Raw genomic sequence first — 18449 nt, forward strand, 5'->3', positions numbered from 1 at the left:
TCACATTAGGAGCTAGGGCTTCAACATATGAATTTGGGAGGATGCAATTCAGTCCATGGACTTCCCAGGTGGCTCAGTGGTAAAGAATCCACCTCCCAATGCAGGAGATGCAGATTCAATCCCTGAGTCGGGAAGATCCCCTGGAGAAGGAAATGGCAACCAACTCCAGCATTCTTGCCTGGGAAATCTCATGGACAGAAGAGCCTGGCAGGCTACAGTCCATGGGGTCACAGAGTGAGACACGACTGACAGAGCACGCACACAATTCAGCCCATAGCAGTGCTCTTCTAATTTTTTCTCTACTTTTTTTTTTTAGTTGAAATCATTTTATATTTTGCTTTTTGTTCAACATTCTTTTTCTGAATATATGTATTTTATTGAAGTATAGTTGACTTAGTGTTTCAGGTGTACAGCAAGGTGATTTAGTTATACATTTACACATGTATTATTTTTGAAATTATTTTCCATTATAGGTTATTATGAGATATTGACTATAGTTCCATGTGTATACAGTAAACTTTTGTTGCTTGTTGCATATCTATTTTATTAAATTAGAAATCTAGCATTCTATTCAACATTCTATTATTAGCATTTTCTCATGTCATTAAAAATTCTAAGTGACATATAGCAAGCTAATCTTCAGCCAACAGCTCTTGCTTATTTAGCAAGCTAATTTTCAACCAACAGCTCTTGCTTATGCCAGAGATCATTTGTGTTTAATAAATAAACATTTTAATGAAGTTTTATAGTTTTTGTAATTTTTAAAATTCTAAGTCTAGTGATACTATGAGTTTTAAATACATACACATTTATAATGTTAACTAACTAGACTAAGAGTTTGGGTAATTAAAATATGGGCAAATAATTTAATGTATTTGTTACTCATTCTTCCTGCTAATGTACACTTGCTATTAATTATCTTAACTATAACTCTCCCTAAAAATTAAAGACGGAAAACAAATTAGATTAATTTATGCCTCATAATGCATTATCATTTAGCTTTTCTCTAACTTAAAATAACACTACTTTCTGCCTGAAACAGTAACTTTCATTTAAATTTTGGGTTACCTGGATATCTTGTGTCTCGTGTAAACCATTAATTAATGAAGTGCTTTATGCTATAGACCAAGCCACACTGGATGACATGGAGAAGTCTGTGAATGATGATATGAAACGGATCATTCCTTGGATTCAACAACTTAAGTAAGGCTATTTATTTAGCTCAGAACTAAAAATGGAAACTTACTTTGACAAGATATATTTTCTTCCCCATCATTATTCTTGATCAGCCACTATCCTTAATATTTATGATGTGAAACTTGAGCCCCTTTTGGTACTGAGAATCTAAATTTTCTTGAATTAGGTCTGAGATGGCAGTGCTTCATGTCAGATTCCTCTCAAAAGCAAATATAGGTATGAAGGGCATGACACTTAACTTTGATTCCTTGTCATGTTATCTCCTGTATAAGCACTCTACAAATCACTTACACAATGAATTTTATTGTATCTAGTGTTCTGTGCAGTAGATTCTTCCTAGGATAATCTTCATGGTATGAATCGACCAGCTGATACTTTCAGAGTAGTCGGCTGCTTCATTCAGTTTGTCTCAGAATTCTTTGAATGCTTCAGACTGTTACACTAAATAAAATTGAAAATGATGCTAGAGATAATTGTTTGAGGTTTCATTACCACCCTGGTACACAAAGGTATCATTATGGCAACTTAAATCAGTAAAACAGAATTCCAAGGAATAAAAATAAATATCAGAGATTAAAACCAAACTGGCAAATGGTGTGGTGGGGGTGGGGCAGACTGTTCAGTGGGATTTTAATACTTAAGTCTTAATAGTTCACATCTTGCATAATTTGAGGTTGTTGGGCAGTTCCAGCTAGTAGAAATAAAGCCTAAAACCAAAGACATCAAGTCCCAAAAGCTTTAAAATTATCAAATATGTACCTGTACTTAAACTCACATTATTTATAGGAAAGGTCTGTCACTTATAATGCCTCTCAGATGATCTTTGATCAGTTTATCACTGATCTATCATGGGGCATTAATTTTTTGAAATAACTTTATTTAAATAAAATTTGCATAGCATAAACTTCAATTGTTTTAAGTGTACCATTCAATGTCTTGTCATAAATTTACTGAGTTTTGTAACAGCCATAACCACAATCCAGTCTCAGAACACTTAACATTTCTATTGCCTCAAAAAGATGCTCATTTACGGTTAATCCCCATTCCTAGCCTCACCCCAAGCAACTATGAATCTGCTTTCTGTTTTTGTAGATTTTCTCTTTCTGAACATTTCATAAAAATGGAATCATAAAGTATGTGGTCTTCTGTGACTGGCTTCTTTCATTTAGCGTAATGATTCCAGATTCAACCATGTTGAAGCATGTACCAATTCTTCATTCCTTTTTATGCTTAACTAACATTCCATGGTATGACTAGGCCATCTTTTATTTATTCATTCATCATTTGATGGACATTTGAATTGCTTCCACTTTTTGACTCTTATGAATAATGCAGCTGTGAGTATTCATGTGCAAATATATGTGTGCACTTTGCATTCCACTAGGAGTGGAATTATTTAAGAAGCTACCATACTAGTTTCCAAAGTAACTGTACCATTTTATAGTCACTTCAAACAGTGTATGAGGGTTTCCATTTCTCTACATCCTTGTCAGCCTTTGTTACTGTCTTTGACCATAGCCACCCTAGTGAGTATGACGAGGTATGACTGTGGTTTTAATTTATATTTTCTAGGGACTGTTAGTATTGGGAATCTGTTCATGTGATTAATTTTTTAAATAATATTCACTGAGAACAAATTCTAGGAAAAAAATGAAAAAACATGTTCAAAATATAAGCCCCAATTTTTTATTAGAGTCAACAGTCATAAAATTGCATTGCAATAAATAAGGTCAGAACAAAAAATAATAAATTCAAAATCTGTACATTTTTCATTGAAAGTACACATGTATAGACAAGTTACTCATCACTTAAACTTTTTGTTCCACAAAGTCATAACAAAAAAGTTGAGTGAAATAGCAATTCCTTATGTGCTCTGAAAGAATATCTTGCATTTATTATTCATGTTTAATGTGGCAAAAGAGCTTCTGGTTTGTTGTAACTAATCTAAGTTGGATTGGTGATGATAATTACAGGAGATAATGTTTATCTTAAATGTTTCTGTGTTTTTTTAAAAATAACATACATAGCAGAGATAACCAGTCTCACAAAATATGTTGATAAAACTGGAAGTAGAGATTTGAAAGCAATTTTGGCAAGTTCAGGGTATTTGTTTTTAACTGTCTTCCAAAATGAAGTATGTTGTGGTATATTTAAAAAATTTATCGTCATTCCTTTATTAATAGTTCTAGCAATTGATCCTGTGAAGCTATAGTTAAATTTGTTTTTCAGTATAAAAAAGCAGTTTTCAGATTTTATGCATTTTTGGGGTAATAGTTTTCAAACTGCTCTTAAAATATTACACATTAACTATGGGGCTCAGACGGTAAAGCGTCTGCCCGCAATGCGGGAGACCCGGGTTCGATTCCTGGGTCGGGAAGATCCCCTGGAGAAGGAAATGGCAACCCACTCCAGCACTCTCGCCTGGAAAATCCCATGGACGGAGGAGCCTGATAGGCTACAGTCCATGGGGTCGCAAAGAGTCGGACACGACTGAGCGACTTCAGTTCACTTCACTTCTTACTGCACATAGCTAGCACACACTTTGTATCACGTAGCTCATCACTCAAATGCAACAGCACCCAAACTGGTCTGTACCCTATTATGTAAGACAAACCAACTGATCATGAGCTTGGATGTTGTGGCATTGTTATATTGCTATGAACAGCTTCTAAATGTGTATTCTTACTTTTTTAGTTGTCTCATGGTGGATCAGTGAGTTTGTGTACCTATCATTTTACCTTTTTCACATGTTAATATGATATTGGTCTCTAGGATAGATAACCAGATAAAAGGAATGAGAGGGGTACTACAGTAAAAGCAACAAAGAAATCTAGTGGCTTAACTGAGAGAGGAAGGTAATGAACACTTACTGGCACCTGCTAGACATACCTATCACTTTTATATGAGCAGGATAAAAACTGGAACTGGAGATCTCCAGTGATAACCAAGAAAATGAGATACTTTTATATTTATTTATTGTTCTATTTTGGTTTATAAACACTTCAGGCATTTTATAAAAGATGTTGAGATTAGTTTGTGTTGTCTTATAAACCACAGGAGATCTTTCATCTCCTATAATAAACTGATACTTTCTCAGCCTTAATACTAGTGGATTCTACCTTATAACTAATTAAGGTCATTCACACTGCAGTTTAAACTCTTTAAACTAAAATTAGTGGTCCAGTACAAGATTAGAGAAATGATTCATCATTATGGTCATATGTCCTTTTAGTAGTTCAGTTAAGTTTCATATATTAATTGTTTTTTTAGTGGGTTTTAATAATCTATTTGTAAAACAGTAGCACATAGTTAATCAGAAGTCTGATTTTGTGATGTGGATGATCTCTTTTAAACTAAGGTTTTGGCTTGGACAACAGCGTTGCAAACAATCTATAAAACACCTGCCTACAATAACCAGTGAAACATTGCAGCTGTCCAATTATTCGACTCATCCCATAGGAAACCTTTCTAAGAATAAGCTGTTTGTCAGACTTACCCGTCTTCCACAATACTACATTGTAAGTATGCAAAGGGGTGATTTCGGTGATTGAATTCAATAATTCTATTTGTATCTTGAATCATTTATTGTTTAATTTGCAAATGTATTTTTTATTGGATATTTGAATTTTGTATAATGATTCTGAAGCCAAGAGAGGGGAGAGTTGGTAGGGATGGGGCAGAGAGAAAATCTTATCTGTAGGAAATAATACAATGATTAGGTGGGTTTGGGGAATATAAGGTATGCCCCGTCCCGCAACCCAGGATCTGTCCTATAGTGAGGCCTAGTTTCTGCTTGGAATTAGGCATCTCCTCTATGTAAGAAAAAATTTGAAAGCAACTGTTGTGAAGATTTGGAGATGTTTTGGTGTCAGATAAACTTGTTTGGTTTTAATCAAGTGTTAGCTTGCATAATGCTGCTTTTTAAACATGATGGACTAAATTAGCTTTATTTTCTCATCCTTAATTGAAGATATATGTATCCATTTTGTTGATTGCATGTATTTTTCAGTACACAGTAAAACCCTCATTTTTTCACCCTTTCTAGATTTTTCTAGTAGTTTCTTTCAGATTATTGAACTGGTTAAAATTTGCAAGAGCTTGAAATATGTACTCATATGTTTCATAAATGTATTTCCTGCATGTAGAAGTTTTTGTGTACACCAAGTAGATACTTTTGGCTAAGATTCTAAGGTGTTTGAAAAACTTAATTCAATGGGAGTGAATTTTTTGAAGCTTTAAGCTGTACTTTTAAAAAGATACTATCATCAAAAGGTACTCTGTGTAGCCTGATACATCTTAAGTTAGGGTTACTTATGTTGACAAATAAGTCTGTCATTGATATGAATTCACTGTTTTCTGAATTGTAAAACCCCAGCTGTGGAGCTGGATTTGGCATGTGACAGGATTGTTGTTTCAGTTCTCCATGTGCTGCCTGATCTACATGTATTTCCTGACTTTATTTAGTATCAACAAAATGCCAGGCTTTCAGTTTCAATAACTAGTGGTTTATTATAAAGCAATAATTTGTTTCACATGGTTTAGACCGAGCTGAATGTATATCACGCTTCATCCTTCTCACTTAGGAGTACATAATAGTGGGGAAAACTACCATAGCCCTTAAGAAGGATAGAGGAAAGTCTTATTGCCCTTAAATGTCTTTGCTATTTTACTTTTGCTGGCTTTATTAAGATATAATTTACACACAGTAAAAATTCAGACTTTTAAGTGTCTGGAGTTTAATAAATGCATACAGTTTTGTAACTGCCATCTCAGTAAGACACAGAAGCTATCCGTCACCCCCTAGAATTCTTCATGCTTCCTCTCTATAATCAGACTTTCCGTCTGCTCTCTCTAGTGACCACTGACCTGGTTTTTGTCTCTACAGTTTAGCCTTTCAGTCGTTTCTTTCACTTGGCATAATGCCTTTGATTTTCATCCATATTGTTGTATTTACAATAGTTCATTCTTTTTATTGCTAAGTAGTGTTCCGTGGTATGAATGTATCACAGTTTGTTTAGCCTCTCGTCGAAGGCCATCTGCGTTGTTTCTAGTTTGGGGCAGTTGTGAATAAAGCTGCTATAAGTATTTGCATATAGATTTTTTTGGTGATTTCTTTTGGATAAGTAAAAGTGGGAATGTTGGGTCACACACTAAGTGTATGTTTGGCTTTAAAAGAAACTGCTAAACTGTTTTCCAAAGTGGCCAGACCATTTTGCATTCCTGCCGGCAATACATGAGAGTTGTAGTTGCTCTGCATTCTTGCCAGTACTTGTTATTGCGATTTTTTTTTTAAAGTTAGCCATTCTGATAGATGTGTAGTGGTATCTTATTGTAGTCTTAATTTACGCTGCCTTGATGACTGATGATATTGAATATCTTTTCATCTGCTGATTTGCCATCCATATATCTTAGGTGAAGTTCCATTTTACTTTTAATTCATTTCCTCAGTGTTGAGTCTTAGGTGTTGGCCAAACAATTTCCTGAAGAGACTATGTGGGGAGATATAGGGTATAGAGAGGAGAGAGACAGGAACAGAGACAGATAAGTGTGTCTTGGTCAAGAGTCCTGTCCAGTGGCATTTATTTCTCTCACTCAAGTATTTAGGGGACTCTTCTTAAATTTTAGGTAGACCTTGAAAATAGTAAGCCTCTATAGTGAGAGCAAGGTCTCTGGATCCAGACTTCTAAGATCAAAGCGTGAGTCTGTCACTTCTCAGCTCTGAGACCTTTGACAATTAATCTAAGCTTTTTGTGCCTAACTTTATCAGGAAAGTGAAGATAAGAATCCCTACTTCATTGAGTTACTGGGATTAAATGTGTTAACATCTGTCAAGTACTTAGGAGAGTATAGGGCTTCCCTGGTGGCTTAGCTGGTAAAGAATCTGCCTCCAATGCGAGAGACCTGGGTTTGATTCCTGGATTGGGAAGATACCCTGGAGAAGGGAACGGCTACCCACCCCAGTATTCTGGTCTGAAGAATTTCATGAGCTGAATAGTCCATGGGGTCTCAAAGAGTCGGAACAACTTTCAAACAGCTGAGCAACTTTCACTTACTTCACTCACTAGGAGAGTACGTGGCGCATGATAAACTCCATCGGTATTAACTATTGTTCATGTTCTTGTTATCCTCATCCTCATAGTGATTGTATATTTCAGTTGAAAAATCAGGGTTTATTTTTATATCCTTCCAAGTATGAGATACAGTTGTCATTTTTTTTTCATCATTGTTCTTTAGTCTGATCTGTTTTTTAGAAAACAAATTACATATTTAATTGCAGTGCTTTTTTTGAGATCATGACTGATTTGTCCTTAATTCTGAGCCCTACTTGATACAAGGAGGAAGATATTCAACACTTAACAGTTAGTTATGTCTCTGAGTCTCATTTCTGATTTGGACCTTTTTAGGTTGTAGAGATGTTGGAAGTTCCCAACAAACCCACACAACTGTCGTACAAGTACTACTTCTTATCTGTGAATGCAGTGGATCGTGAAGACAGCCCTCTTATGGCCCTCTTGCTGCAGCAGTTTAAGGAAAACCTCCAGGAATCAGTTTATCGTACAAAAAATGGGAAACAGCCTAGAACCAGTACCAAGCGCAAGGTACGTTCACAAACAGAAATGAGCCCAGGGTTTGTGTCTATTAACTTTGCTGTACTCTTTTAACTATTTTTAAATGGGAAAGAATTAAGTATGGTTTTTAAGAGGCTGGTCAACAATAAGGTTTAGGTAACAAATGTTTACACATTCTTGAAAATGCTTCTCCTTTAATTAATAATTAATTGTACACTCTTTCCCACAAGGCAACTTGTTAAGTACATAATATTTACTACTAAATTTCCAGTGTTTAGGTCAGTATTTGCTCAGTAAACATTTGTTGAATGAATTAAGGTTTGTTTTGGTTAACTTTGACTTGTTATAGTAGTCCAAGTACTTAACTGATTGCATCACATACTTTTTCTTTTTTTAACCCACTTGTGTTCTTCACTTAAATTCTAGTTGTCTGATGATGTATGTCCGGTAGAATCCAAGAAAACCAAACGATCAGGAGAAATGCGTGCCTTCAATAAAGTTCTTGCTCACTTTGTCGCTATGTGTGATACAAACATGCCATTTGTAGGACTTCGGTTGGAGGTAATTTTTTGGAACAATTTTGGGTACCCAAAGAGTAATGTTTTAAATGCCTTGCTAAAGCTACATGAATTCCATTAGGAGAACCAAATGGTTGTGATCTTATTTATTTGGGGAGGGATGGGGTTGAAATCACAACATCTCATGGTATACATGTATACCATGAAATTATTAAATTATTTATCTCTGATTCCAAATTGTAGGCCTTCTGTTCTTTGTGGAAATGGGAAGTAAATTCTTCCCAGTTAAAAAAAAAAAATAAAGACAACTTTTGAGAACCTTACTTGTATACCTCAAAGGAGCATTATTTACCTTTTTTAAAGAGATGGTTAATAGTTAAAGGGGTTGCTTATTTTTCAGTTGGTGAAGCTCTACATATTGCTTACTAATAAAACTGGGTTCCTTTGTGAGAAGCAGGTCAGAAAGAGTATTAAACTAAGTTTTTACTTTTTTCCCATCGAAGAAGCAATAGACTTAGCCCCAGTTAGTGTCTTTCAAGAGTACACAATTGTGTGATATTCAGCATGATCCCCAAGCATGAAAGGAAAGGGAGGTAACAACCTGCATTTTTGTATTTCCAAAAAGGGCTTTGGCCAAGGATTGGCAACAATTAAAAAGTAATACATGAAAATCTTAATTATTTCCCTCTAGTTTAAAGTTTTACTTTTTGTAAGACTCCTCCCTTCTGTAAATTATTGGTGATGAAGGAAAGACCTAGAAATGTGGAAGTGGATTATTTGTTAGGCTGATGATAATAGTCTTGGGAAGACTTGTTGAAAGCACTCTGATGCTTTAGAGCAGGAATCAGCAGACTTTTTCTATCAAGGGGCAGATGGTAAATATTTTAGGCCTTGTGGGTCATTTATTGTTGTTGAGTCACTAAGTTTTGTCCAACTCTTTGCGACCCCATGGACTGCAGCACGCTAGTCTTCCCTGTCCTTTGCCATCTCCTAGAGTTTGCTCAAACTCATGTCCATTGAGACGGTGATGCCATCCAACCATCTTGTCCTCTGTCATCCCCTTCTCCTTTTGCTTTCAATCTTTCCCAGCATCAGGGTCTTTTTGACTGAGTCAGCTCTTCGCATCAGGTGGCCGAAGTATTGGAGCTTCAGCATCAGTCCATCTCTTTTTTAGCTCTTCAGTTCTGCTGTTGTAGTGTGAACCAGCCATAGTTGATATTTAAACAAATGAGTGTGGCTGTGTTCCAATAAAACTTTATTTACGAAAACAGGCAGTGGCTAGATTTGGCCCATGAGCTATGGTATGCCAGTTGCTGCTTTATAGGGCTTCAGGATCTAAAGGCAGAAAATAAGGTGTGAAATTGTGAGGAGCAGCAGTAGCCCAGAAAATCCAAGCCCAGAAATAGGTGACTAAAGTAGAAACTCATGTCCTCGATGTCCCAGCTGCTACAACTGTGAGCCTGATGAGTGTCCTCTTGTCTGGAAACTGTCCAGAGCTCCTACAGTGTCTGTGCTTCCAACTATTTGACTCTGTTGTTGGGGTTTTTCATCATGCTACATGGATTGATTGGGCTTCCCTGATGGCTCAGACAATAAAGAATCTGCCTGCAATGAGGGAGACCTGGGTTCAATCTGTGGGTTCGGAAGATCCCCTAGAGGAGGGCATGGCAACCCACTCCAGTATTCTTGCCTGGAGAATCCATGGAAAGAGGAGTCTGGCAGGCTACAGTCCATGGGGTCGCAAAGAGTTGGACATGACTGAGTGACCAAGCACAACCCGTGGATGGATTACATAAATGTCATTCAGTTACTCCCTTGCAGTGGAATGGGAGGCTACATGATACCCAGGGGGAATGCCTCAGTCATTGTCTGCTCTCATCCTCATTACCCACAGGCCAGAAGTTGCAAAAGCTTGTGTCTTTGTAGTGCCCACATAGACACCTGTAAGCGTATTGGCCTCTTTTCTCCTTCTCTGTGTTCCTGTACCTGTTGCACATGTAGGCTATTCAACATTCTGTAGTACTCTATTGAACTCAATTAAGCTCTTAAAAACTTTCTCTTCTCTCATTGAAAAAGATGATAAAAGGTAATTTACACTGAGATGTGAATAACTAAATCTGATCTTAGCAGGAATGTTGATATTTGTGATCCATAGAACAGAGGCAGTGTTTTTGAGCTCTCCCACACTTTGCTGTCTTTTGAATCTGGGGCCCTACTTCATGGTCAGCAGCTGTTTTTCTACACCTCTGCTCGTCCCAGGCCCAAAGAGCAGGGCTCAGTGATATGCTTAAGGCTGCCTTAAATCCTTTCTGGGATAAGATGGATATAAATATATAGTCTGTCAGAGAAGACCTGGGAATATCTGCTTGAAGGCAAATGTGTTCCTCTGCTAGGTGACTAGAATGACTTCCCAGCATACCCAAATAACCTGTAGTTCCACTGACAGGGTCTCTGGGTAAATGCATCAACTGGAAATGTTTTCTTTTCGAGTTTCACAGAGGAAATAGTTATTTTAAAAAATGTATTCCAGAAAAGTTATAAACTGAAAAATACTGTTTGTGATTAAAAATGAGATGTGGCTATGACTCATACTTTGTTTTCAGATAGACGTTAATTGCATCATGCAAGGAAACCAGTCTTATTTAGTTCCCCAGGAAATCAGATGAGGGGGGACAATGCTCACGACTCTAGAACAGATGCCATGAGAAGAGAGACAATAGTACTTAGAAAAGTGGTCTCATATAACTGTACCTTTCTCCTTCCAGTTGTCCAATCTGGAGATTCCACATCAAGGAGTGCAAATGGAAGGTGATGGCTTCAGCCACGCAATTCGCTTACTGAAGTAAGTCCCTGTCATGCGTCTGATGTGGTGCCACACACTGCAGCCATACCGCCAGTGCTACTCCTGCGAGTCAGCATGAAGCAGAGTTCAGAATCTGCGGATGTCACAGGCTTCTGTATGGAATTACACAGTCTAGGAGAGGATTCTCTTTTACCTGCGAAGTGGGCATCCAGCACCTGTTGGTATTTTAGGATGTCCTTCCCCTGGCTTTCTTTCATTCATTCAGCAGATGTTTTCTGAGTATATGTGTCAGGCTTAAATTCTGGTAGAGCCCTTCAGGATGCTGTGGGTTCACATAGCAGGGGGATCTGGGCTAGTTTGAAAATCAGGAAGGGTATCCCCACGGAAGTACCCGTTGTACCTGGACTGAAGGAAAGGTGAGAATTAGCCAGAGGAAAGGGAGCTACAGTGGGAGGGGGTGTCCCAACCAGAAGGAGTAACTGCTAAAATGAAGGCTTAGAGGGGAGAGAAAGCTCGGCATCCTGGAACTGAAAGAAGTAGGGCATGGCAGGAATTAGGGGAGATGAGCCTGCAGATGTACACAGGAAGGGTCAGATCCTATAGGGCCTTGGTGTAAATGTCCTTAAGGAATTCACTTTATCCGAATGGCAGTAAAGAGCCATCAGATGATTTTAAGCAGAAACTGACATCATTAGATAGGTGTTTTTTTTTCTTTTTTTGAAAGCTTGCCCTGATAGCAACATGGAGAATAAATGGGAGAGGAATAACATTGAAGTAGAAAAACCAGTTGCTGAAATGGTTCACAGTAGCTTGGACCAGGGCAAGTTCCATAAAGACTTAGGGGATGAAGTCTTTATAAGTGATACTGAAAGAGAGAGAGAGAGAATAGAAGGTGGCAGAGATGACTCTTAGTTTTATCTTGGGCAGATGATGGACGGTGATGGTGTTTATTGAGACAAGGGAATGAAGATGTGAGTTTGAAGAGGTTTTGCTAAGTTTGAAGTGTCTAGACATCTCTTTGGGCGGGCAAGGATGTGTCTCAAACTCAGGTGACAGGTCTGGGCAGGGGAAATAGATGAGTCACTACCAAGGTGGAAGTAATTAAACTGGGATAGTAACTTAGATCACTGGGGAAAAGTACATGGTAGGAGATGTGCAGAGGGCTTGGTTCTAAATGGGTAGAGGATTAGGGGCCAGTGGATGCTTAGAGGGAAAACTAAGGCAGCATGTGTAATTTATGAGTTGACCAGGATGGGCTTGCAAAGCTCAAATGCCATTTTTAGGAGGTCAGCCTTTTTGGTGCAGAAAGCAGTTTTCTTTTTTGCATTTGTATTGTTTCTTAGATGTTGCTTAATAATATAAACCACAGAAGCAATTTTCATTTATTGAATTTCTCTGTCTGCCAAGACATGACGGCTCTGCAGTTTGAGCCAGCAGGAATCAATTTGTAACCAATTTGTTGCTTGCAAATCAGTTTGTCCTGTGGAAGATGGGAAGGTCTAGCAGATAGCATGCACTCCACCCACGTGTCGTGGTGCTTACTTTAGATAAAGAGTTGAAGAACTAGAAAAGCTGCCCTGCCTGGCTACCATAGTGCCATGTCCACAAAATGATTTCTAGAGAGCGAGCTGGTTTTACAATAGACATCAAAAGGAAATGTAATACTTTTAGTTTATTTGCCTTTGGTTTTATATTACTGCTGCCTAAAATATGGGGTGTTTCTTTTTACTCTTCTTGACAATTGCAGATTAATAGATAATAACATTTGTGTTCTCTTATTTTTTCATGTTTTACAGCAATCTTAAAATGTCTTGCTCAACATTTTTACGAAAGAAATTTCAGTCCCCTTTCTTCTTGTGCTCAAGAGAATTCATTATAGTCCTTACCTAGAAAGAAAGCACTTCATATTTTTTAATTTTCATTTCACAGTAATTTTTAAGAAAGTTTTTACTATATCCTGGCTATTGTTTTCTTTATTTAAAACTTAGGAAAATACATAGAAACAGATAAAGAGATCTGTTTGTCTGGCACATGATGTCCATTATTGGGGGTATTTTCTTCATAGATGTGAAGAAGGAAAAAAAATGTCTAAATATGATTTTATTAAAATCTGGTCTAGATCTAATTATTAAGTAATTGCTTTAATACATTTAATCTTCAGAAACTTTTAAGCTTTTAGTCCTAGGTATTTTCATATTAAGTGGAAATATGAGTAGATACTTCAAAGCTTTAAAACTGAGCACATTTTTCTCCTCTTTGCTAAAGATATAGTCTGTTCTTCAACTTACCTCCATGAAAATCTGTTGAGCAGGTCTCCTTGCTGTATTTCTGAAAATATCATGGTAAACACCTTAGGCTGCTCTGGTTCATGGAGCTGTTGCCTTGTGCAGATTCAAAAGAGCCTTGATCACACCACACAGATGACACAAGTCTCGAGAGCAGCATGCTTGCAGTGCCTGGTTATGAGCTCTTGAGCAAACTTTCCACCCTTTTTGCTCTCTTAAATTGTTTATTCTAGGTCAGTGGTTCTCAACCTCAGAACAGTTTTCCCTGCCAGGGAACATTTAGCAATGTTTGGAGATATTCTTGGTTATTATTGACTGAGAAGGGGTGGGAGATGCTACTGGCACCTGGTAGATAGAGGCCAAGGCTGCACAGGACAACCGCCCCCCAACAACAAAGAATTCTCCCTCCCAGAAAGTCAGTATTGCTGACATTGAGGAGTCCAGTTTTAGGTGTTATATCTAAGAGGCCTGAACCTAAATTCCATATTTCTAGTTATGTTTGTTGTTTTTTGCCTTAGATTTTGATAATAATTATATCAAATCTGATTAACTCCTCTTTCTTCCCTATGAGTTAAAGGATAGTGTGTAATTAAATATTATCTCATTATTTCATCCAGTACTGAAAAAACTGCTAAAATATATTACCTCATAATGTTTTATGACAAATAAGATAGTTCATAAAGCTGCAAGAGGAGAAGAGATAGATGGGTATTTTAAAACACCAAAGCTAAAACATTCCTCTTGTATATGTGGTATATATAAGAGACAGTATGTATGGTAAATGAGTTTATACATGAATAGCTCCATCACAATGAGTTACCTCTACAGTGGAGGAGGGGAAATAATGAAATAATGAACCTGAAATTTTGTCATGGTGGTTAGTGATTAAGACTTGGTTTTACTGCAAGGAGAAACTAACATATCTGAATACCTGCTGAACCAACCACTGTAAGCACTTTATATATATGTTTCATCATGTTTTAAAATCAGTGACCCAGAAGGTAATTATGTATCTTCATTTTATACTTGCAAAACAAATTCAGAGAGGGTGAATGTGGCTGAGCCAGAATTAGGATGCAGGTGCCTGATTCCAGAACCTTGTCCTTTTCACTAGATCATGCTTCAAAGTCTGGTCTTAAAATATTTTGTTCTCCTTAACTTTTCCTTGAGGATATTCTAGGTAGATTTCATAGAAAGCCAGCATGTTTGATTTTCTGAGAAATTGTGGTCTTTTCTGATAACCAGATTAACGACAAAGGCAAACATCACCATTAAAATGAGAGTCCTAATCCACGTTGATAGGAATGAAAGTGGGTTAAATGCTATTAATTGTTGTGAATTGCTATGAATTGCTTCCTCTTGCAGAAGGTACCTCGTAGTAGAGTTTGAACCGAAGCTCTGTGATACCCTGCCTGTCATTGTGTAAATTGTGCTTTTGTCTTTCTGTGATGTGGAGTACACTTCATATGCTATCTTTCATCACCAGAATTCCTCCCTGTAAGGGTGTAAATGAGGAAACCCAAAAGGCTCTGGACCGCTCTCTCCTTGACTGCACTTTCCGATTACAAGGCAGAAATAACCGCACGTGGGTGGCAGAGCTAGTGTTTGCAAATTGCCCACTTAATGGCACTTCTACCAGGGAACAAGGTGAGATGCTTCACACACTTTTGTCTTTGCATGTTTCTATTTCTGTTTTTTTGGATTTTTTTTTTTTTAGTATTGATTCCTATTAATCTTCTCTCTTAATCTTGTAGGACCATCCCGGCATGTTTATCTGACATATGAAAACCTGTTGTCTGAACCTGTTGGTGGTAGAAAAGTGGTTGAAATGTTCCTTAATGATTGGAATAGCATCGCACGATTATATGAGTGTGTGTTGGAATTTGCACGTTCTCTACCAGGTACAAGTGATCATCTTGTCGGGGAGGGCAGGTATCCCTCCCTGTGCCAATGCCTTTGGAGGAAGTAAAACATGTACACTGTTAAAAAAAAAATCCTGAGGCAAAAGTTTTCTGTTTTACCTCCGACTTAGTTTCCTTCCCCAGGAGACAGCTACTGTTACAATTTGTATATATTTAGAAATATTTACACAAAGGTATACAAGATTATAGTATTGCTTATTGAGAATTTATTAGGTGCCATAAATGTAATAACAACTTTGCTTGTATTAACTCATTCATTCCTCACAGTAACCCTATGAGGGAAGTAATTTACCATTCCTCGTATCAAAAATGAAGACAACAAATCAGAGACTTAAGGAACTTGCTGAAGTTCACATAGCTAGTAAAAGACAGGGCTGGAATTGGAGCCCCTGAACCACTGTGCTTCAGTACATCTCCCCCACTGCCCAGCCCTGCCCCTGTCTGTCTAAATGGAAATTTGAGCCTACTAACTATTTATGCTGTTGATCTTTTTTTGTTTTATTTCTCTTTCCTTATAACCTAGTTTTAAAAAAAGAGAGAGACCTTTCTATCTAGGCATATAATATTACCAAGATCTCTTCTTTTTCACATATATATTTTAAAGTTTTACATGTATAATCTTAAATTCCTTTTTGTTTTCTTTCTGTTTAGACATACCCACTCATCTAAACATTTTCTCAGAAGTTCGTGTTTATAATTACCGAAAACTTATCTTGTGTTACGGAACCACCAAGGGAAGTTCAGTAAGTTTATGAATTGCTTAAAACTAAAGTTCCTTTTGTAAGTCTTTCTAAAAAATCAAGAACTCAATAGTTATGAAAACTTTCTTGAAATAATTGAGGCTACAAGTAAAAATTAGGGATAAAATGATATTTTTAAATACTTTGTTATAGTATTTTGTAATGGTTAACTCTTAAAAATTGAAAACAAAAATTATACCCTCTTCAGAGTGTGTATTCATAAAGAGTTTTGGCAACGTAATGTACTTTTGGTATTTGTGTTTCTTTCTTCACTGATTTCAAATCTACTTAGCAGCGTGATTACTATAATGAAGATTATGTACAAATGGTCTTGAACAGTACGGTATGTCTACGCTTTTAGTCACATGATTGTTAACATTATTTGATCCTATATTAATCTTGAAGGTATTCCCCATAATCTGTAGTTCTTATTTTTCCCCCACCCCATATGTAAAGTCCTAGAAATTTAGTATACAAATTTCAGCTATCTAGTTTCTTTCTGAACTCTTCCACATAAAGTAATATCAGAAATTTAGTAGAAGTGGGCTAACACACACGCTCAGTGAATGTACTGATCCATAGTGACAGCACATCGGAATTTACAGAATCTAATCTTAACAAGTTGCTTCCCAAAAAGACCTCATTTAGATCTTTGGCATTTTGCCTTAGTGTTTAAAGATTATTTTTTCTTCTCCTTGTATCTTCCTTTCTTGGTTTCTGAAACATAATCTTTTTGATTTAGATTAGTATCCAGTGGAATTCCATCCATCAGAAATTTCACATTTCTTTGGGAACTGTGGGTCCAAACTCAGGATGCAGTAACTGTCACAATACCATTCTCCATCAGCTTCAAGAAATGTTCAACAAAACACCAAATGTGGTTCAGTTATTACAGGTAATTAACTTTATTTTCTGTTTAAAAATAAGACTCAGTGTGTCATATAAAACTCCTCAAAAAATCATGTGGACTTAATTCATCTTTAATGATGAAAGTTTTTACTGAATGTGCCAGAAGGAGATTGTCTCATTTGTGATGATTTTTACCTTGAAGATTCTGAGGTTTTAGCATCTGTACAGAAACTGGCTGCTCTCACTGTGTTTGTTCCTTGTAGGTACTGTTTGATACTCAGGCACCGTTGAATGCCATCAACAAACTGCCCACTGTGCCGATGTTGGGCTTGACCCAGAGAACCAACACTGCCTACCAGTGCTTCTCCATCCTACCACAGTCGTCCACCCACATCCGACTGGCCTTCAGGAACATGTATTGCATTGATATATACTGCCGAAGTCGAGGTGTTGTGGCAATACGGGATGGGGCCTATAGTCTTTTCGATAATAGCAAGTTAGTTGAAGGTTTTTATCCTGCACCAGGACTCAAGGTAATGGACTTTAGTGTTGCAGAATTACTAAATATAAATGGGATCCCTAAAACAGTTCCTTTGAGAGGGAAATAATGAGGGAAAGCATCAATTTCCTGTTTAAATTTAATGAGTAGCCATGTTACTACTCCCTGTAGTAGTAACTACTTCTAGTAGTAATTCATCATCTCTGTAGCTTTATTCTGAAGGAGCTAGAAGTTCTGTGCCTATGTATATGAAATGATAAAATGTCCTTTTATTTCCTTACAATGTAATGAGTAAGGTGGAAGGTACTCAAGAGAGTCCTGTTCGCTATTTAGAGTTTCCGGGAACTTTAAAAGTAGCCTTTATCAGTGAATATTGAGAAGCTTTGAGCATCAAATTTCAACTATGAAATTTTTTTTTTTTAATGTAGAGTCCTAGGCCACAATCACTGGAGATATTGGTATGATAGCTCAATTGTGTGTTCTTATAGTTTAGAGTCCAATAGTTTATATTGAAAATTAATCCCACTCTTGCTGTTCTCCTCCTCTGTACAGTTCACACCTTTACCTCTAAATAGCACTCTTTCATTGCTCTTTGTTGACTTCTTCAGTTCAGTCGCTCAGTCGTGTCAGACTCTTCGCAACCCCATGAATCGCAGCACGCCAGGCCTCCCTGTCTATCACCAACTCCTGGACTTTACTCAAACTCATGTCCATCGAGTCAGTGATGCCATCCAGCCATCTCATCCTCTGTTGTCCCCTGTTGACTTCTTAGTTAAGGGCATTATCTGACTCTAATGGAAGATGAGGATTTAATTCTTTTTTTAGCTCTTTCTTGTATACCCCTTCCACTTTCCAGGCTACTCTCAGTACACATTTGCCTTCTTTTCCTCCAGCCTTGCAATATGGTTAGGGTAGCAGTTTCAATTAGATAATTTTTCAGTGTTCACATTATTATGAATATTATAACACTATTCTACCAAGTTTACTATGATTACTTTTCCTTTCTTGCTCAACATTTTATTTTCCTGGGAATTATTAATTTTTTTTAAAATTCATAATTAATTACA

General features: G+C 37.1%; 1 protein-coding gene across 1 annotated transcript in view; it reads left to right on the plus strand.

Annotated features, from left to right (window-relative positions):
* The window catches only part of MED14 (mediator complex subunit 14), a gene marked incomplete at its 5' end in the record, with an annotated part of 54740 nt that overhangs the window by 15456 nt on the left and 20835 nt on the right, over window positions 1-18449 (plus strand). Inside the window, 10 exon segments of the mRNA XM_018043825.1 lie at window positions 1125-1203; window positions 4556-4715; window positions 7602-7796; window positions 8193-8327; window positions 11050-11126; window positions 14859-15019; window positions 15127-15273; window positions 15946-16037; window positions 16777-16929; window positions 17147-17416. Coding sequence (XP_017899314.1) covers window positions 1125-1203; window positions 4556-4715; window positions 7602-7796; window positions 8193-8327; window positions 11050-11126; window positions 14859-15019; window positions 15127-15273; window positions 15946-16037; window positions 16777-16929; window positions 17147-17416 — 1469 coding nt within the window.

This window comes from Capra hircus, assembly GCF_001704415.2.
Source record: "Capra hircus breed San Clemente chromosome X unlocalized genomic scaffold, ASM170441v1, whole genome shotgun sequence".
NCBI classification, from domain to species: Eukaryota; Metazoa; Chordata; class Mammalia; order Artiodactyla; family Bovidae; genus Capra; species Capra hircus.